General features: G+C 34.8%; 1 protein-coding gene across 1 annotated transcript; it reads right to left on the bottom strand.

The window, feature by feature from the left end:
- Positions 1-11: 11 nt before the first annotated feature.
- On the bottom strand, positions 12-22,095 carry LOC117688937 (uncharacterized). The gene is made up of 10 exons (XM_066089030.1): positions 21,763-22,095; positions 21,059-21,217; positions 20,679-20,850; positions 3,784-3,944; positions 3,357-3,662; positions 2,283-2,731; positions 1,976-2,151; positions 1,413-1,557; positions 325-435; positions 12-234 (listed from the first exon to the last, which is right to left on the bottom strand). The coding sequence occupies exons 1-10, from the start codon at positions 21,931-21,933 to the stop codon at positions 171-173; spliced, it is 1,914 nt and encodes a 637-aa protein (XP_065945102.1). The 5' UTR covers positions 21,934-22,095; the 3' UTR covers positions 12-170.
- Between the last annotated feature and the right edge of the window lie 367 nt (positions 22,096-22,462).

The raw sequence follows: 22,462 nt of genomic DNA, 5'->3' as shown, positions 1-22,462 counted from the left end.
ATATTTAAAAAATCCAATAACTGTCAGTTGATCATGCTAATAAGGTTAATATATTCTTTTAAGTTACCAAAGCATTGTAAGCTTTTTTTTTAATTTTAAATGAATTATATGGAATATCAAAGAATTAAATATCATGAATTGTTTTAATGTCACAGAAATCCATCATTCCTTCAAGGGTAATAGGCTTGTTCATCTACATCTGATCTTCCACGTGATTTCTGGGTTTTTTCTATTCTGTAATGAAAATCCAGTAAATCTAAGTACACAAAGTGGAAAACAATTTGAAGGAATTATTTTTGATAAGCTAAAGTAAATGAGACTGACCTTTCCACATGCTCATCCAGGAACTTGTACAGGGAGCGGAAGTCGTAGGCTTCCCCGCTGAAGTCCTTCCACTGATAGGGGAACAACTCAGTTACTCCCCTTGGCTTAAATCTATAATTGAATAAATCACATTCAATGTTATTACAGTGAAGACAACCATTGACATAGAGGGGCGGGAACAGTCTGGACGGGATTTGTTTAAAAGATTTAAAAATGAGAAGTTTCTGAATTTAATTCAAAATAAGTTTTTATGAAAAAGTATATTTACCTGTGCAAGGTTTACAACATACCTAACGGGTTACAACATAACTGACGGTTTACAACATACCTGACTGTTTACAACATACTTGACAGTTTACAAAATACCTAACGGGTTACAACATACCTGACAGTTTACAACATACCTAACGGGTTACAACATACCTGACGGTTTACAACATACCTGACGGTTTACAACATACCTGACAGTTTACAACATACCTGACGGTTTACAACATACCTAACAGGTTACAACATACCTGACAGTTTACAACATACCTGACGGTTTACAACATACCTGACAGTTAACAACATACCTGACAGTTTACAACATACCTGACAGTTTACAACATACCTAACAGGTTACAACATACCTGACAGTTTTCAACATACCTGACAGTTTACAACATACCTAATGGTTTACAACATACCTGACGGTTTACAACATACCTGACGGTTTACAACATACCTGATGGTTTACAACATACCTGACGGTTTACAACATACCTGACAGTTAACAACATACCTAACGGGCTACAACATACCTGATGGTTTACAACATACCTGACGGTTTACAACATACCTGACAGTTAACAACAACCCTGACGGTTTACAACATACCTGATGGGTTACAACATACCTGACGGTTTACAACATACCTGACGGGTTACAACATACCTGACAGTTTACAACATACCTGACAGTTTACAACATACCTGACGGTTTACAACATACCTGACATGTTACAACATACCTGACGGGTTACAACATACCTGACAGTTTACAACATACTTGACGGGTTACAATTTACCTGACAGTTTATAACATACCTGACGTACGGGGTCCAGGATACCTCCAGCTGATAGGGCATCTCAACCTCTCCCACATCCACGTGATAGAATTCAACGTCTTCCTTTAGAAAGTGGTTAATCAACATGTGGAATTCTGGCTCCGCCGATGCACAGTACCTGCAACCTGTATTAAACTAGAGATCATTAACGACCGCTCAGTTGCATCTGTAATTTTGTGCTAAAAGATTACTGGCGTGCGACCTGGCCCCGGGGCCAGTTCTTGCCGAGTACCATTTCTCGCCAGTGCATTGTGACGTCATTTTTCGTCTTTAATTTTATGTGTTGATAAAATGACGTCACAATGTACTGGCGAGAAATGGTACTCGGCGAGAACTGGTCGCACGCCAGTAGTAGATACCGTATATTTTGAAAAGGCCAAACACTTTGTCCAATAAAAAAGGTGCATGTTTGACCTAGTCAGTATTTTAGCGTAGCAATGCAAAGTTATTACTATCGCGGTAGTTTAGTAAGCGTCCTTAAAAATCCAGTCTAGGTCCTATGGCAAAAGCTGCTTACTGTAATAGCCCACCCAGTGTACCGACCTTTCCGGCAGAAGATAGCTAGAAGTTGTTTCCTGTTATTCAGTACAAAGCGTTCGAATTCGTCCGAAGTGACAACTTTAACCAACGTCTTTGGAGGCTCTTTTTCCCGCGATGGTTTTTCAAAAGGCATTTTTATATCCATGTACCTTTCCAGTTTTGCATTAGTTCTGTCTTCTCTAGAAGGAATAAACCAACAAGGACATATCATTGCAAAGCCTTGGGCACAAACATAAGAAATTCTTATTTATGTAGTTTATATTACTATATTTTTATGTATTTTTTTTAATTTTTGGAATATTCTACTTACCCTGCATCCTCCCTGTTCTCGTATCTAAAAAACTTCTCAAGACCATTTTGGGACTGCTTGAAATCTACTTCTTTTTTCTTGGGATGATCAAATGCCTTTGGTGCCTCCCTCTTTGGCCTCTTGTGTTGATTTGCGTGGTCCCTTTTCTCTGTTTGCACTCTATGCTCTTTGTTTTCGGCTTCTGGTAGTGGTACCTTTGGTTGACGTTGTTTTTCAGACACGGACGTGACGTCACGCCTTAGTCGTCGGACTTCCGGGACTTGGGATTGAGAGGTCACTGATTGGGAGAGAGGAGACGGGATGCCGTGATGCCGGGGACCCGGTAATTGTAGATGCTCTGTTTGTTTGACGTCCAGCTTTCCCTCGAAACCATGAATCGGACATCCCCAGTTGGTAAGCTTAGAAGATTGTACCATTGAACGCCATAATCCTGGAAGTTTACCGCATATCTACAACCACGAAGGGATTCAGCTTGTTAAAGATGTTCATTAAAATACATTGTTAGAATATTTTCTGAATACTTTAGTTAAGTGATCGTCAGAATGTCTATGTTGGGCTTCGGCAAACTGTTTCTTTGGAGATTTACGTGGAGAGAATGTATGTACTTTACTTCATTTATAGTTTAGATTCATCTTTTTCGACTCTAGTCGTTTTCAGGAAACGAGTGTGAAAATTGTCACGTAATATTGAGAAAACCTCAACGAAACTTTGAAAGGGGGTATTGCAAAGTCCACAATTTCCCGTGTACAAAATTACGTCCTTTACAGTTTATATGCAAATGAAATTAGTATAATTTTAAAGATTGTCACAAGGTTTTGGTTTTGTGTCCGTTTGTACAAGAAGAATCTACACAATACACGTGATTTGCGACAATGAAATCAACACAGCTTGAAAATAATAGTAACTGTAGTTAAGAATAGAGGTTTTGGCTGATCGCATCCGGGAAAAAACCACCCTACTAAACATTAACCGAGACAGAAGACTGATGTCAATAATTATATTATTTGTTGATGCCATAAAATGCGACAGAACTAAAATATTAGCAATATTTGTTCAACAATACTTTTGACTGACCATTACTGCCACAGTGTCAGCGCTGGCAGCAACATCCTGACCAAAGCAGACGACACCATTCTGCTGTGACGTCACATCGTCGGAAATCGCAAACATGTTACTGGACGATATGCTATATGTTGGATTTGAATTGGATACGCCCACAAATTCAAACAATGAACTTGATTGTTGATTGTAACAGAATCGTTTCCCGCCCTGCATCACCCCCCTGGGTCGGGTGTACACCTGGATGGGGTCCACATTTTTTGTTTGGAATTGGTACAGGCATCGATAACGTTTGGCCTCATCTGTCGCCGTCAAGCATTCCTTCAAAAAACATACAAAGAGCTACATTGTACACAAATTTGATATTCTGACTTTAAAGTTTAAAATGTTTTTTACCACTTTATACTACTATTTTTTTGTTGAAGAAAAAACATACATGTACCATGAAAATATTAGCGGAAGCCAGCAATGAAAATGGTTGGTTTCTGTCTTTGATTTCGGTGAAGTACTTTTCCAGATCTAAATCATTAAGCCTTTTGTGGTATATAAAGGGGTTTCCAGCTAGTATGCTTTTTACGGCATCGAGTAAGCTTTCCCGATTTTCTGTCCAAAATGAAAGAATCAAGGCATCATGATTGTTAGAGAATCAAATTGTGAAAGACATAAAAAGGTAGTGTTTGACAAGCGTCGTTTCAAGGATAGTCACTTTTCACAGAGTATTTGAAGCAAAAGTAGTAAAATTGAATTTAAAAATTAAAAGATGAGCTTCAAACTATGCACATCGGACTAGAGGGTTTCTTGTTTAAATGAATTGGAATGACTCAGGTCTGTTAATGATGTTGCATTTTGTTGGCGTTTATAGTAAATTATGTTGCTATCATAACTTGTGTTTACCTTATTATCGATCTACTACATTGTAGTTTCGGTAACAAACTCTCAAACAGACTGATTAACACTATGGGTATAAAAAATAGACCTAGCTAGGGCGATTTTGGCATACTGAGACACGTATTTCAGATTATTATACTTTCATGTTAAATACTGAAATCTGATTGGTCTAGATACAGTTGATAATCCGTTCTATTATCCTCAGTGTTAGTAACACCTCAGTGTTAGTAACACACGTGGCAACGGGTAACAACGAATTGTTACATGCGCGTAAATTATGCGCGTACGGTTCGCCGGAGAATTCACGTCATTTCTATTTGAAAGCAGTAAAATTATACATTCAGTATAAAAGAATAAATAGTGCCTGTTTGGGAGGATAACAGTTGAAATTGACACCCCTCGAAAACCATTGTCAACCTTCGCTTCGCGTCGGTTGACAATGGTTTTCTCGGGATTTCATGATCAATTTCATCTGTTACCCTCCCAAACAGGCACCATTTATATAATGTCGTATTGTTAGTATTGTTATGAAGAACGACTTCAAGTATGACTTTTTTTATCGCCTTAGTTGTCTATAAGGCTTCATTTTATATAAATAACTACAATAACTCTTTTTTATGTTGTAGAGGTCCATAAGTGATCGTTATGAATTACTACGATGTAACTTTTTAATGATGTATTGGACTAAAAGGCGTTATTATGAACAATTACAATATGACTTGTATAATATCTTATTGCTCTATAGGGCATCGTTATGAATAACTACAACATGACTTTTCGAATGCAGTTTTGGTCCATGGGGCATCGTTATGAATATGTGATTGTCTATAAAGTATCGTTGTGAATAATTACAATGATTATTTAAATGTTGTTCTGGCTCCACCGTCACCAAAATTTTCAAATCCTTCAACTCATTCCTCAACTCAAATCCTGTAAAGAAAAGTGCATAAACTTGAGGTCATACCTCAGATTTGTGGCTGAGTATTGACTTGAGGAAAATTGGTGACGACGGAGCCTGGTCTTTGTGTAACTTTATGAATAACTAAAACATGACTTTTTAAATGCCGTATTGGTACATTATATGCATCTTTACGAATAAGTATAATATGACTTTTTAAATGTTGTATTGATCTATAAGGTATCGTTTTAAATGCCTACACTTTATCACTTTCGTAATGCCGTATTGGTCTACGTGAGGTGTCGTTATGAATTAATAATTACAAACTGACTTTTTATTGCTGTATTTGTCTATAGAGCTTTGTTATGAATGAGAAAATAACGTTTGAATGATGTATTATTACATAAGGTATCGTTATGAATAACTACATCATAACATCTTGGTATGTTGTATTGGTCTATGCGGTATTGTTATAAGAATAACTACAATTTTACTTTTTGAAAGCCCTATTGTTTTATGGAGCATTATTATAAATAGCTACAAAGTAATTTTCAAATGCTGTATTGGTGTATAAGGTATCGTTATGAATAACTACAATTTGTACCATAGCTTGGCGAGTTTTCTATTGTTAAAAGTGTGGGTTATATGTGCATACCCCACACTTTTTTAAAACTCCGCCCACTATCTCGAGTAAAAACAACATCAACAAAGTTGTTTTAGCGCGTCCATAATACTCCACAGTAAGAGCTTCCTCCAGATCAAAATTGCCAAAACTCAACACGGATAAATGACTCGACTAACTTAGATCGTCGTATAAATCTCATTTTTAGCTCGAGACAAAACAATATCGGCAATGGCTTTGACAGAAAGACTCTATTTTAATATTCCTCTCCATGTGTGCGGACAAGTAGAGAAACGTGTGTTAAACTGTTAAATGAAATAGGAGTATCCTGTTTAAAGGTTTTATAGAAAGTCAATCACGTGATAGGAAAGCGTTTGAATAGAAAACTTGTGTGTGGACAGAGTGAATAGCGGTAGCCAATCGAATTTGACATTAACCATTCACGCTTTCGCGACATTTCTCAAATAATATTTTTTTTTTTGCTGAAATTGATTAATTTTGTTCAAAATATATATGTACAGGTTTTTTCAGCCACATTTAAAAAACATACATTGATACAGAGTATCAAATAAGATTTTAAAAAACTAATCACCTTCATCAATTTAAGTTTAATTTCAATTGTTTAAACAGAAGCATTGCACAATTTAGGGTTCGTACATATGAAATTGTGTTAATACGTTTAATTCTTTGAAGCAAATATCGATACTAAAAGTCGGAAAATGAATGAATATGAAATAAAAACAAAACAATGAGAAGTCGATCTATTCATTAGGGCTATGAATTTTTTTTTTTTAAAAATGAAGAATAATTAATCTTTGTCGGGGATAGAAAGTCATTTGGGAAATTCACGAAGTACAGTGTACATATATAAAGACCAACGCATTGGCACCGTATTGTTTAGAGGCAGGTGCACTCCCGAGATTACTATGATAATAAGATATAATGAATAATTGTAAACTATGGTACAAGTAACTTACCCCTTATAATAATGTTGATTATGTGCAGATACCCGATGGGCGTGGTCATAACGACACTCGGGAGCTATGCTCCCTCGTGTCATTATGACCACGCCCATCGGGTATCTGCACATAACCAACAACATTATATGGGGTAACTACTACATGGCTTTCTGAATACTTTATTGGTCTCTTATTTGTAGTAGTTACCCCATATGATATTGTTGGTTATGTGCAGATACCCGATGGGCGTGGTCATAATGACACGAGGGAGCGTAGCTCCCGAGTGTCGTTATGACCACGCCCATCGGGTATCTGCACATAATCAACAATATTATATGGGGTAAGTTACTTGTACCATAGCTTACGATTTTTCATTATATTTTATTATTATAGTAATATCGGGAGTTTACTTGCCTTTAAACAGAACGGTGCCAATGAGCTGGTCTTTATACATGTACAATGTACTTCGTGAATTTCCAAAATGACTTTCCATCCCCGATAAAGATTAATTATTCTTCATTTTTTTTTTAAAATTAATAGTTACATGTATAATGACTAGATCTACTTCTCATTGTTATATTTTTATTTCATATTCATTAATTTTCCGACTTATAGTATCGATATTTGCTTCAAAGAATTAACCGTATTAACACAATTTCATATGACCGAACCCTGAATTGTGCAATGCTTCTGTTTAAAAAACTGAAATTAAATTTAAATTGATGAAGGTAACTAGTTTTTCAAAATCTTATTTGATACACTGTATCAATGTATGTTTTTTAAAAGTGGCTGAAAAATCATGTACATATACATGTACATGTAATTATATTTTGAACCTAATCAATCAATAAGCAAAAAAAAATATTATTTGAGAAATGCATGTCGCGAAACCGTGAATGGTTAATGTCAAATTCGATTGGCTACCGCTATTCACTCTGTCCACAAGTTTTCTATTCAAACACTTTCCTATCACGTGATTGACTTTCTATAAAACCTTTAAACAGGATAGCCCTATTTCATTTAACACGCGTTTCTCTATTTGTTCGCACACATGGAGAGGAATATTAAAATAGAGTCTCTCTGACAAAGCCATTGCCGATATTGTTTTGTCTCGAGCTAAAATTGGGATTTATTCGACGAACAAAGTTAGTCGAGTCATTTATCCGTGTTGAGTTTTTAGCAATATTGATCTGGAGGAACCTCTTACTGTGGAGTATTATGGACGCGCTAAAAACAACTTTGTTGATGTTGTTTTTACTCGAGATAGTGGGCGGAGTTTAAAAAAAGTGTGGGGTATGTACATATAACCCACACTTTTAACAATAGAAAACTCGCCAAGCTATGGTACAAGCTACAATACACCTACATGTAGATTAGTTAAGACAACCGACACAAGTATTTTCTCGCTTAATAGATTTTTATGGAGAGTTCAAGTGGACACTCACAACTTCGTGGTCAAGTGGAAAGATCTTGTTAAGGGTATGATCCCGGATTGACAGTTTCAGTTGGCATGTTTTTGTTTATTGTTTGTTTGGTTGGAAAGAGAGGTTGTAAAATTATGAATTATTATTCAATACAAAGATATAGATAAAAAAAAGATTATGTAATTTGGCCGAATTTTGACTAGACGTATAATTTGATACATCGTAACATTCATCCGTTAGTTCTATTGCGCGTGTTATAAAATTTCATCCACTGAGCTATTTTTACGCACAAGTGTGCTGTATTAGTAGTGAAATAGTGTATATTCCAGGAAAAAGAATTACAACAGCGGGAAACCCTACTTAGCTTAATAGAGGAAGTGACCGTTAGCATCTACGATGTCATCATGATTTTTATTAAGGTCTTCCGTTTCCAACGGAAGACCTTATTGTTTTTGCTTTGTTTCTTTTTCCCTATTATTAAGGTCTTCCGTTTTCCAACGGAAGACCTTATTGTTTTCGTTCGGTTTCTTTTTCCCTATTATTATTAAGGTCTTCCGTTTCCAACGGAAGACCTTATTGTTTTCGTTCGGTTTCTTTTTCCCTATTCTTCTTATTATTATTTTTCTTTTTTTTTCTTACAAATTTTGTGTACGCGATTTCTCGGAAACTGCTCGACCGATTTACACGAAACTTTCAGATTTGATAGATAGTGATCTGAACCTTATTGGAAATTTTTTTTACTGATGACGTCACTTCCGGTTTTGATTTATTCACAATTTAACGATTTTCAGAGGGTCGGCTTGTCCAGGGGTAAACTCCTAAACGGTTTAAGATATTGAGTTCAAAATTTCAGGGATTGTAGACAGAAGGTTGTAGATCTGACATGTGGTATATTTATTTTCCTGTGACCAAAAGCGCCGAAGCTCGCCCGAGCTCGAAAATTACGGTTAAAAAAGCGTCGTGATTTTTCGTGGTTTTCTTCCAATATCTCTTTCCTCGATAGTATTTTGTAATAACATTTAGAACAAAATTTTTTTATAATGTCAAGAGCTTTCATTTTAAATTATGAAAAAGGGGCTGGCCCTTCAAATAAGGGGCTAAGGGGGCTCTAAAGTATTTTCATGATAACTTTTTACTGTGAAATATTTTGTGATACGTTATAGAAGCAATTATGTTCATTCTAACGTAATTCACCTATACATGGCAATTATTTACTCCTATGTTACGTAATTAGGGGTTTTAAGGGGCCAGAAGTCCAAAACTTTGATCCTCAATATCCCAAAATGGAGGAAAATTTTGATGAGCAATATTGAACAAGAGATGCTCAAAATATTGAGCTTAACAATCTGCAACCATAATTTCTTTGTTATGCGGTCCTTAAAGGGAGTTACAGGGTCGGCCCCTAAAACGACCCTTTAAAGAGATCTCCAGAACAGTACACAATTTGTAATTACTTGTTGAACAAAATGTGTTTGAATTGACAAGAGCTTTCATTTGAAATCAAGAAAAGGGGCTGGCCCTTCAAATAAGGGGCTGAGGGGGCTCTAAAGTCTTTTCATGATAACTTTTCACTGTGAAATATTTTGTGATACGCTATAGAAGCAATTATGTTCATTCTAACGTTATTCACCTATATATGACAATCATTTACTCCTATGGTATGTAATTAGGGATTTTAAGGGGCCAGAAATCCATCACTTTGATCTTCAATATCTCGAAATAGAGGAAAGTTCTGGAAAACAGTATTGAACAAAAGATGCTCAAAATAATGTGCTTAACAATGTACAACCATATATTGTTTGTTATCTGGATCCTAAAATAAGTTTAAGGACCGGATATCAAAACGATTTTTCCCAGATATCTCAAAAATGGTAACCAATTTCTAAACACTTATTAGCGGTACACAAAAATACCTTTTAACTAAAATGAATGAAAAGGAGCTGATCCTTCAAATAAGGGACACCAAAGGGACAGATAGTATTTCATCCATAACTCTTAGACCCCGCCTCCTTTTCCTGATACGTTTCGTTGACAAGAGTAAGGTCATTCCATATTCTAAAAATCGGACGGAAGACCTCCTCGTTGCTCGCAACGAGATCGTGTCTAGTTATTTTTCTTTTTTTTTCCAACCAATTTTGTGTACGCGATTTCTCTAAAACTACTTCACCGATTTACATGAAACTTTCAGGTCAGATAGATAATGATCTGAACCTTATTGGAATTTTTTTTTAATGATGACGTCACTTCCGGTTGTAAGTTATTTACAATTTAACGATTTTCAGAGGGTCGTCTTGTCCAGGGGTAAACTCCTAAACGATTGAAGATATTGTGTTCAAAATTTCAGGGATTGTAGACAAAAGGTTGTAGATCTGACATGTGTTATATATATTTTCCTGTGACCAAAAGCGCCGAAGCTCTCCCGAGCTCGAAAATTACAGTTAAAAAAGCGTCATGATTTTTCGTGGTTTTCTTTCAATATCTCTTACCTCGATTGTATTTTTATATAACTTTTAAACAAAAAATCTTTATAAAGTCAAGAGCTTTTATGTGACATCAGAGAAAAGGGGGTAGCCCTTTAAATAAGGGGCAAAAGGGGCTCTAAAGTCTTTTAATGATAACTTTTCACTGTGAAATATTTTGTGATACGTTATAGAAGCAAGTATGTTCATTCTAACGTTATCCACCTACACATGGCAATCATTTACTCCTATGTTACGTAATTAGGGATTTTAAGGGGCCAGAAGTCGAAAACTTTGATGCTCAATATCTCAAAATGGAGGAAAATTTTGATAAGCAATACTGAACAAAAGATGCTCAAAATATTGAGCTTAGCAATCTGCAACCATAATTTCTTTGTTATGCGGTCCCTAAAAGGAGTTACAGGGTCGGCCCCTAAAACGACCCTCTCAAGATATCTCGAGAACGGTACAAAATTTGTAAACACTTGTTGAACAAAACGTGTTTAAATTGATTAGAGTTTTCATTTGAAATCAAGAAAAAGGGGCTGGCCCTTCAAATAAGGGACTGAGGGAGCTCTAAAGTATTTTAATGATAACTTGTTACCGTGAAATATGTTGTGATACGTTATAGAAGCAATTATGTTTATTCTAACGTTCTGTATCTACATATGGCACTCATATACTTCTATATTACATAATTAGGGGTTTTAAGGGACCAGAAGTCCAAAAATTTGATGCTCAATATCTCAAAATGGAGGAAAATTTTGAAAAGCAATATTGAACAAAAGATGCTCAAAATATTGAGCTTAACAATCTGCAACCATAATTTCTTTGTTATGCGGTCCCTAAAAGGAGTTACAGGGTCGGCCCCTGAAACGACCCTCTCAAGATATCTCGAGAACGGTACATAATTTGTAAACACTTGTTGAAGAAAATGTGTTTGAATTGACAAGAACATTCTTATAATATCAAGAAAAAGGGGCTGGCCCTTCAAATAAGGGGCTGAGGGGGCTCTAAAGTATTTTAATGATAACTTTTTACTTTGAAATATTTTGTGATGCGTAATAGAGGCAATTAAGTTCATTCTAGTGTTATTTACCTATACATGGTAATCATTTCCTCCTATGTTATGTAATTAGGGATTTAAGGGGCCAGAAGTCCAACACTTTGATCTTCAATATCTCGAAATAGAGGTAAATTCTGGAAAGCAGTATTTAACAAAAGATGCTCAAAATAATGTGCTTAACAATGTACAACTATATATTGTTTGTTATCTGGACCCTAAAAGGAGTTTTAGGACCGGATATCAAAACGATTTTTCCAAGATATCTCAAAAACGGTAACCAATTTCTAAACACTTATTAGCAGTACACAAAATTACCCTTTAACTAAAATGAATGAAAAGGTGCTGATCCTTCAAATAAGGGACACCAAAGGGATAGATAGTTTTTCACCCATTACACACATAGATTCCGCCTCCTTTTTCCGGATAAGTTTCGGTGACGAAGATCAAGAGTAAGGTCTTTCCTTATTCTAAAAATCGGACGGAAGACCTCCTCGTTGCTCGCAACGAGATCGTGTCTAGTTAGGGTCTTCCGTTTCCGACGGAAGACCCTCTTGTTATTCTATTGTTTCTTTTCCTTATTATTATTTTATTTTTTATTTTTTTTCGAACGCTATTTCTCGTGAACTACTCGACCGATTTGCATGAAATTTACAGGACATATTGAGCATCAAACGTACTTGATATTATAAAATTTTGGGCTGATGACGTCACTTCCGGTTTGAGATTCTGAGGATTTAGTGAATTTTTAAGGACCATTTTGTCCACGTAACTCCTCAAAAAGTAATTGTGATAGAAACGTGAAACTTTCAGGGATTGTAGATGAATATCTGTAGATGATCCTATTTATTTGATATTTTGAACAATGTGCAAAGCGCCGATGCTCGCCCGAGCTCAAAAATTGGCACCAATTTTTTTTACGTAATTTTCGCACATTTTCTGCCCTAGCTTTTAATGTGTAAATATTTTGCTAAGACATGTAATGCAAAAGTTGTTCAAATTTACTACGACTTTCGTTTAATATTAAGAAAAAGGGGCTGGCTTCTCAAATTAGGGGCCAAAAGGGCTCTAAAGTATTTTTGCAATAACTCTTTACTGAACAAATATTTGTTATCAATTATAGAAGCAAAAATGTTCATTGTACAGCTGTTTATCTACACAAAACCATACCTAAGTCATATGTTACGTAATTAGGGGTTTCAAGGGGCCAGAAGTCCAAAATTTCGATCATTATTATATGAAAAAGGAGAAATATTTTGAAAAGCATTGTAGAACAAAAGTTGCTTTAAATAATGTTCTGTACAATATGCCACCTTAATGTTTTTTGTTCATGACCCCATTTAGGAGATAAAGGGCCGGCCCCTAAAACACATTTGTAAAGATATCCTAAGAACGGTTAACATTTCGTGAACACTTGTTGAACAAAATATGTTTATATTTGCAAGACCTTTCATTTGATATCAAGAAAAAGGGGCTGGCCCCTCCAATAAGGGGTCAAGAGGGGTCTTAAATCTTCTTACAAGAACTCTTTACTGAACAATAATTTGTTATTAATTATAGGAGCAAAAATGTTCATTGTACAGCTGTTTATCTATACAGTATCATACCTAAGTCATATATTACGCAATTAGGGGTTTCATGGGGCCAGAATTCAAAACCCTGATCAATAATATCTGAAAAAGGAGAAATATTTTAAAAAGCAATGTAGAACAAGAGTTGTTCAAAATAATGTTCTGAACAATATGATATCATAAATTATGTTGTTAGTGGCCCCGGTAAGGAGTTAATGGGTCGGCCCCTAAAATACAGTTGTTTAGATATCTCAATAACGGTTAACCACTCGTGAACATTTGTAGAACAAAATGTTTCTATTAGCGAGACCTTTTATTTGATATCAAGAAAAAGGGGCTGACCCCTCAAATTAGGGGCCAAAATGGCTATTAAGTCTTTTTATAATAACTCATTTCTGACCAATAATTTGATATAAATCATCAAGCGACAAAGGAGCTTTTAATAAGCTTAATTTAAAACTGAAATCCGTTTTAAAATTGGCCGATGCATAACAAAAATATTGGGATTTAAAAATTGAGCTTTCCGGAAATTTTGATTCCACGTTCTTGGTTAAGAAAATAGTGTTATGTTAAAAGTTAAATTAACTCGTACCTTAAATAATTAGGAAATTGTTCATTCGTACTTGAAGACATTCGGGAATTTTTTTATTAAGTCGTTCTAGAAATTGTAAAGGTTTTTGTTAATTCGTTCTTGAAATCATTCAGACATTGCTAAGTCGTACTAAGAATTATTCGATTTTTAAAAAATATTTTTTTTATTTTCTTTGTAGTTGGTTTTAGAACTCTGCTTCCTACAGAAACTTCTATCTTTACTCTCGACACCACCGGAAGACCCACTCGTTGCTTTGCAACGAGCTTTGCTCTAGTTATTTTTCTTTTTTTTCTTACAAATTTTGTCAGCGCGAGTTCTCGGAAATGGCTCAGCCGATTTTCGTGAAACTTTCAGATCTGATAGATATTGATCTTAACCTTATTGGAAATTTTTTATATTGATGACGTCATTTCCGTTTTCGATATTTTAACAAGATAGCGATTTTTGGAGGCTTAGTTTGTCCATGCAACTACTCCTAAAGTATAAAAGATATTGAATTCAAATTTTCAGGGATTGTAGACAAAAGATTGTAGATGTGTATGATGTCAATCAAATTTGTCTGCTTAAAAAGGCGTCGAAGCTCGCCTGGACCTGAAAATTGAGTTAAAAGAAACATCGTAATTTTTCTAGGTTTTCTGTGTTTATCTCTTTTCTGAAAAATATTTTGTTAAGACATGTATCGCAAAAAAAGTTCATATTTACGGGACCTTTCATTTGAAACCAAGAAAAAGGGGCTGGCCCCTCAAATAAAGGGACCAAAGGGCTCTAAAGTCTTCAATCTTTATCTTTTTACTGAGAGATATTTTGTGAAAGGTTATAGAAGCAAATATGTTTATCTCACAGTTATGTATCCAAGCAATGTAATGATTTTGTCATGTATTACGTAATTAAGGGTTTTTAGGGGCCAAAAGTCCATAATTTTGATCACCCATATCTCAGAAAGGAAAACTATTTTGTAATGCAATACAGAAGAAAAGTTGTTCAAATTAATGTTCTTAACAATATGCAACCTTCAAAATTTTGTTAAACGGCCCCTATAGGGAGATAAGGGATCGGCCCCTAAAACCTTCTTTCTCATATATCTTCAGAATGGTAACGATTTTCTAAACACTTGTTGAACAAAATGTGTTTAGAATTAAATGACCTTTCATTTAATATCAAGAAAAAGGGGCTGGCCCCTCAAATTAGGGAACCAAAGGGCTCTAAAGTCTTTAATCTGTAGCCCTTTACTGAGAGATATTTTGTGAAAGGTTATAAAAGCAAATATGTTTATCTCACAGTTATGTATCCAATCAATGTAATAATTTTGTCATGTATTACGTAATTAGGGTTTTTAGGGGCCAAAAGTCCAAAATTTCGATCACCCATATCTCAGAAAGAAAAAATATTTTGCGATGCAATACAGAAGAAAAGTTGTTCAAATTAATGTTCCTAACAATATGCAACCTTCAAAATTTTGTTAAACGGCCCCTATAGGGAGATAAGGGATCGGCCCCTAAAACCTTCTTTGTCATATATCTCCAGAATGGTAACGAATTTCTAAACACTTGTTGAACAAAATGTGTTTAGAATTAAATGACCTTTCATTTGATATCAAGAAAAAGGGGCTGGCCCCTCAAATTAAGGGACCAAAGGGCTCTAAAGTCTTTAATCTGTAGTTCTTTAATGAGAGATATTTTGTGAAAGGTTATAGAAGCAAATATGTTTATCTCACTGTTATGTGTCCAAGCAATGTAATGATTTTATCATGTATTACGTAATTAAAGGATTTTAGGGGCCAAAAGTCCAAAATTTTGATCACCCATATCTCAGAAAGGAAAAATATTTTGAAATGCAATACAGAAGAAAAGTTGTTCAAAAAGATGTTCTTAAACATATGCAATCTTCAAAATTTCGCCAAACGGCCCCTATAAGGAGATAAGAGATCGACCCCTAAAACCTTCTTTCTCAGATATCTCCAGAACGGTAACGAATTTTGAAACACTTGTTCACAACATGTTTTCAGAATTAAATGTCCTTTCATTTGATTTCAAGAAAAAGGGGCTGGCCCCTTAAATTAAGGGATCAAAGGGCTCTAAAATTGTTCATCTATAGCCCTTTAATGAGAGCCATTTTGTGAAAGGTTATTAATGCTAGATTAAGTATAATACGTTTCTATATCCCAACAATATAATGATTTTCTCTTGTGTTACCTTATTAGGGTTTTTAGGGACCAAATGTAAACAAAAGTAATCTTTTCAATCTTAATTGGAGGAAATGCAAGCATTTAAAAAAGCAATGTAATAGAACTTATAAAAAGCGATGCAATAAAGCATTAGTACTTCACTCCTTTTTCCATATCATTAAGGTCTTCCGTTTTCCAACGGAATACCTTATTGTTTTCGTTCGGTTTCTTTTTCCCTATTATTATTTTTTTTCTTACAAAATTTGTGCAGGCGATTTCTCGGAAATGGCTGAACCGATTTTCGTGAAACTTTCAGATCTAATAGATATTTATCCGAACTTAATATACATTTTTTTATTTTGATGACGTCATTTCCGTTCTTGAGAAAATGACGTTTAAGCGATTTTCAGAGGGTCGGCTTGTCCAGGGATCTCCTCCTAAACGGTAAAAGATATTGAGTTCAAACTTTCAGGGATTGTAGACAAATGATTGTAGATGTACAATTTGGCATTCATATTTGTCATGCTCAAAAGGCGTTAAAGCTCGCCCGGTCCCGAAAATTGAGACTAAAAAAACGTCGTAATTTTTCATGGTTATCTTAGTTTATCTCTTTTCTGAAAAATATTTTGTTAACACATGTAATGCAAAAAAAGTTTATATTTACAAGACTTTTCATTTGATATCAAGAAAAAGGGGCTGGCCCCTAAAATTAGGGAACCAAAGGGCTCTAAAGTCTTTAATCTGTAGCCCTTTACTGAGAGATATTTTGTGAAATGTTATAGAATCAAATATGTTTATCTCACAGTTATGTATCCAAGCAGTGTAATGATTTTGTCATGTATAACTTAATTAAGGGTTTTTAGGGGCCAAAAGTCCAAAATTTCGATCACCCATATCTCAGAAAGGAAAAATATTTTGTTATGCAACACAGAAGAAAAGTTGTTCAAATTAATGTTCTTAACCATATGCAACCTTCAAAATTTTGTTAAACGGCCCCTATAAGGAGATAAGGGATCGGCCCCTAAAACCTTCTTTCTCATATATCTCCAGAATAGTAACAGATTTCTAAACACTTGTTGAATAAAATTTGTTTAGAATTAAATGACCTTTCATTTGATATCAAGAAAAAGGGGCTGGCCCCTAAAATGAGGGAACCAAAGGGTTCTAAAGTCTTTAATCTGTAGCCCTTTACTGAGAGATATTTTGTGAAATGTTATAGAAGCAAATATGTTTATCTCACAGTTATGTATCCAAGCAATGTAACGATTTTGTCATGTATTACATAATAAAGGGTTTTTAGGGGCCAAAAGTCCAAAATTTTGATCACCCATATCTCAGAAAGGAAAATTATTTTGTAATGCAAAACAGAAGAAAAGTTGTTTAAATTAATGTTCTTAACAATATGTAACCTTTAAAATTTTGTTAAACGGCCCCTATAAGGAGATAAGGGATCGGCCCCTAAAACCTTCTTTCTCATATATCTCCAGAATGGTAACAGATTTCTAAACACTTGTTGAATAAAATTTGTTTAGAATTAAATGACCTTTCATTTGATATCAAGAAAAAGGGGCTGACCCCTAAAATGAGGGAACCAAAGGGTTCTAAAGTCTTTAATCTGTAGCCCTTTACTGAGAGTATTTTGTGAAATGTTATAGAAGCAAATATGTTTATCTCACAGTTATGTATCCAAGCAATGTAACGATTTTGTCATGTATTACGTAATAAAGGGTTTTTAGGGGCCAAAAGTCCAAAATTTTGATCACCCATATCTCAGAAAGGAAAATTATTTTGAAATGCAATACAGAAGAAAAGTTGTTCAAATTAATGTTCTTAACCATATGCAACCTTCAAAATTTTGTTAAACGGCCCCTATAAGGATATAAGGGATCGGCCCCTAAAACCTTCTTTCTCATATATCTCCAGAATGGTAACAGATTTCTAAACACTTGTTGAATAAAATTTGTTTAGAATTAAATGACCTTTCATTTGATATCAAGAAAAAGGGGCTGGTCCCTAAAATTAGGGAACCAAAAGATTCTAAATTCTTTAATCTGTAGCACTTTACTGAGAGATGTTTTGTGAAATGTTATAGAAGCAAATATGTTTATCTCACAGTTATGTATCCAAGCAATGTAACGATTTTGTCATGTTTTACGTAATTAAAGGTTTTTAGGGACCAAAAGTCCAAAATTTTGATCACCCATATCTCAGGAAGGAAAAATATTTTGAAATGCAATACAGAAGAAAAGATGTTCTTAACCATATACAATCTTCCATATTTCGCCAAACGGCCTCTATAAGGAGATAAGGGATCGGCCCCTTAAAACTTTCTCATATATCTCCAGAACGGTAACAAATTTTTAAACACTTGTTGACAAAATGTTTTCAGAATTAAATGCCCTTTCATTTGATTCCAAGAAAAAGGGGCTGGCCCCTTAAATTAGGGTATCAAAGGGCTCTAATTTTTTTTATCTATAGCCCTTTAATGAGAGCCATTTTGTGAAAGGTTATTAATGCTGGATTAGGTATAATACGTTTCTATATCATAACAATATAATGATTTTCTCTTGCGTTACCCAATTAGGGTTTTTAGGGACGAGATGTAAACAAAATTAATCTTTTCAATCTTGATTGGAGGAAATGCAAGCATTTAAAAAAGCAATGTAATAGAACTTATAAAAAGCGATGCAATGAAGCATAAGTACTTCACTCCTTTTTCCATATCATGTTTTGTTGTCGAAAAAAAAAGTCGATGATATCATATTTTCTTCTAAAAATCGGACGGAAGACCTCCTCGTTGCTCGCAACGAGATCGTGTCTAGTTATTTTTCTTTTTTTTCTTACAAATTTTGTCCGCGCGAGTTCTCGGAAATGGCTCAGCCGATTTTCGTGAACCTTTCAGATGTGATAGATATTGATCTGAACCTTATTGGAAATTTTTTATATTGATGACGTCATTTCCGTTTCCAATATTTTAACGTAATAGCGATTTTTGGAGGCTTAGTTTGTCCATGGAACTACTCCTAAACTATAAAAGATATTGAATTCAAATTTTCAGGGATTGTAGACAAAAGATTGTAGATGTGTATGATGTCGATCAAATTTGTCTGTTTAAAAAGGCGTCGAAGCTCGCCTGGACCTGAAAATTGAGTTTAAAAAAACGTCGTAATTTTTCTAGGTTTTCTGTGTTTATCTCTTTTCTGAAAAATATTTTGTTAAAAGATGTAATGTAAAAAAGGTTTATATTTACAAGACCTTTTATTTGATATCAAGAAAAAGGGGCTGGCCCCTCAAATTAGGGGACGAAAGTGCTCTAAAGTCTTTAATATGTAGCCCTTTACTGAGAAATATTTTGTGAAATGTTATAGAAGCAAATATGTTTATCTCACAGTTATGTATCCAAGCAGTGTAAATAATTTGTTATATGTTACGTAATTAAGGGGTTTTAGGGGCCAAAAGTCCAAAATTTTGATCATCCATATCTAAGAAAGGAAAAATATTTTGTAATGCAGTACAGAAGAAAAGTTGTTCAAAATGATGTTCTTAACAATATGCAACCGTCAAAATTTCGTTAAACGGCCCCTAAAAGGAGATAAGGGACCGGCCCCCAAAAACCTACTTTCTCATATATCTCTAGAACGGTAACGAATTTTTAAACACTTGTAGAACAAAATGTGTTCAGAATTAAATGACCTTTTATTTGATATCAAGAAAAAGGGGCTGGCCCCTCAAATTAGGGGACGAAAGTGCTCTACAGTCTTTAATATGTAGCCCTTTACTGAGAGATATTTTGTGAAATGTTATAGAAGCAAATATGTTTATCTCACAGTTATGTCTCCAAGCAGTGTAAATATTTTGTTATATGTTACGTAATTAAGGGGTTTAGGGGCCAAAAGTCCAAAATTTTGATCATCCATATCTCAGAAAGGAAATATATTTTGTAATGCAGTACAGAAGAAAAGTTGTTCAAAATGATGTTCTTAATAATATGCAACCGTCAAAATTTCGTTAAACGGCCCCTAAAAGGAGATAAGGGACCGGCCCCTAAAACATACTTTCTCTTATATCTCTAGAACGGTAACGAATTTTTAAACACTTGTAGAACAAAATGTGTTCAGAATTAAATGACATTTTATTTGATATCAAGAAAAAGGGGCTGGCCCCTCAAATTAGGGGACCAAAGGGCTCTAAAGTCTTTAATTTGTAGCCCTTTACTGAGAGATGTTTTGTGAAAAGGTTATTAAAGCTAGATTTGGTATAATACGTTTATATATCCTAACAATATAATGATTTTCTCTTGCGTTACCCAATTAGGGTTTTTAGGAACCAGAAGTAAACAAGTTTGGTCTTTTCTATCTTAATTGAAAGAAATGCAAGTATTTAAAAAAGCAAGAGAACTTATAAAAAGCGATACAATAAAGCATTAGTACTTCACTCCTTTTTCCATAACATGTTTTGTTGTCGAAAATCAAAGTCGATGATGTCTTATTTCATTCTAAAAATCGAACGGAAGACCTCCTCGTTGCTCGCAACGAGATCGTGTCTAGTTTATTTTTATTTTTTGGGGGGGGGGGGGTGTGGAAATTTGTTTTGCCTTGCGAATTGAATAAAGTATAGATATAAGTAATATATATACGGAAAAATATAACAAATACATTTTCATATTAATAAGTCATGACCTTAGCTAATAATCCTACCTAACGACAGACATATGTAAAACAGATCCTCGCTACTGCTTCCAATGGTCACCGCTCTCCAAAAATGGGACTCTGGCAACAGCAACTCGCCATCTTCCATGGCGGGAAAAAGAAAATTATTGTGCAGAATCCAAAACCCTTTCTCGGTGCCACCATCACTTGCTAATAACCCCTACATAAAAACCGGCGGATTTTTATTTATTACATGTAATAGCTTTAACTATTCAAAAGTTTATTTGGTGAAATGCATTTTGACGTGTTATTCTCAAATGTAAGTTTCATTATTATCGTTAAAGTAAAAGAAAACGCTTTCATGATTCTGTAATTTTTAAGAAAGCAGTTTAAACAGAAGAAACCCCTATATTTTTGTGTTTGTTTACCTGCATCCATTTGCTGTGTGTTGGGAATGGCATGCTGTTGGACACGTCCATTATGTTGATCAGGTCGTAAGAGTACAGGAAGTACTGGGGGAGGGCGCCATTGGTGACCAGGGTGACTGCCCTGGACAGGGTGCTGTCCGGGGCCTCGGGGCGGTGGTACTGTGGGTGAGAGGGGAAAACAATACAATATACTAAGTAATACAATTACGTGATATCAAAGAAAAAAATGAAATCTTATTTTTCACGGATATGATACACTTACAAAATTTAAACTTGATGAATTTGTTCATAAAAAAATAACGATTGCCAATTACTTACAAATCAAGGCGGAATACACGCACCTAGTTAAGGTGGTATTGGACACCCCCATGTTGTGACGTACTATTTATCGGTATAACCAAATAAAATCAAGTGTAATTTTATGAATAGTTTCTTTCCCAAAATTGTCACCTAACAGCGTAGAGAAGTGAGTTAGATGACTGATTACGAATCTGTGAGTTTGAATCCCAGTGGAGCTTTTATTACAAACAAATTATTGTTACCTTTCCCAAAAATTTTTAATCATGTTTTTTGGGGGGTGAATATTGTATTTGAAAATTCTTAACCGGTGAAAGTACTCTAATCATAATGTACTTTAATCCACATTAATACCGACAGATATCCCATAACACCTTAACAAACTTAGTTTAACTAAACTTGCCTACCGACACATCCGAATTACTGGTACTATCCACATAGAAATGAAAGAACGGCATGGACCGCTGTTGGTAGATAATCCACCAATCCACATCCGTCCCATTCTTACTCGGACAAAGTCCATGACCCCCGGGCAGGACTAACAACAGAAGGGCACATAGAATCCGTGTCCCGGTCATTATTCTTATACCCAGATCACAGAGGTGTCGCTTGGGAATTCATGAAATTCATCGTTTTACACTTTACAGCTGTTGGAGGATGTCAATTTCATTTACATGATACTTAACAAAACAAGGAAGGAATATATCCACCAAATCGATTATATCGTCGGATTCAGCTTTCATATATCAGAACTTCAAGAGCTTTAGTAAAGTTGTGTGTACACTAAATATTCATAATTTTACATTTTTTACTTCCTTGTATAGGATCTAGGAGCAAATGTTAAACGATTGCATAAAATCGTGTGCTGAAATATGCATGAAATGCATTGTACATACAGCGCTTGACATTTTTTTTGGGGGGGGGGTGTGTGCAAAATATATTTTTAAAAATTATATTCGAGTGTTCGACTAAATTTCTTGTCTCATATTTTTTGCCGTTCCGGTCTTATTAACACAAAGTCGGTTATAACTTCATTCGCATGACCTTATACTTGATTCTTTCCGGATAAATTGATATCGAATGGACATAATAAAACACCTTCATAAT

This window comes from Magallana gigas, chromosome 6, assembly GCF_963853765.1.
Source record: "Magallana gigas chromosome 6, xbMagGiga1.1, whole genome shotgun sequence".
Classification (NCBI taxonomy): Eukaryota; Metazoa; Mollusca; class Bivalvia; order Ostreida; family Ostreidae; genus Magallana; species Magallana gigas.
This window is presented reverse-complemented; position numbering and strand designations above follow the sequence as displayed.

Excerpts from the sequence above, each read along its gene's own strand:
- LOC117688937 (XM_066089030.1), bottom strand. The coding sequence starts at position 21,933 with ATGACCGGGACACGGATTCTATGTGCCCTTCTGTTGTTAGTCCTGCCC. Across the intron at positions 21,218-21,762 it reads CCAGTAATTCGGATGTGTCG|TACCACCGCCCCGAGGCCCC; the intron begins GTAGGCAAGTTT and ends TCTCACCCACAG. Across the intron at positions 2,732-3,356 it reads CTGACACTGTGGCAGTAATG|ATATGCGGTAAACTTCCAGG; the intron begins GTCAGTCAAAAG and ends TCGTGGTTGTAG.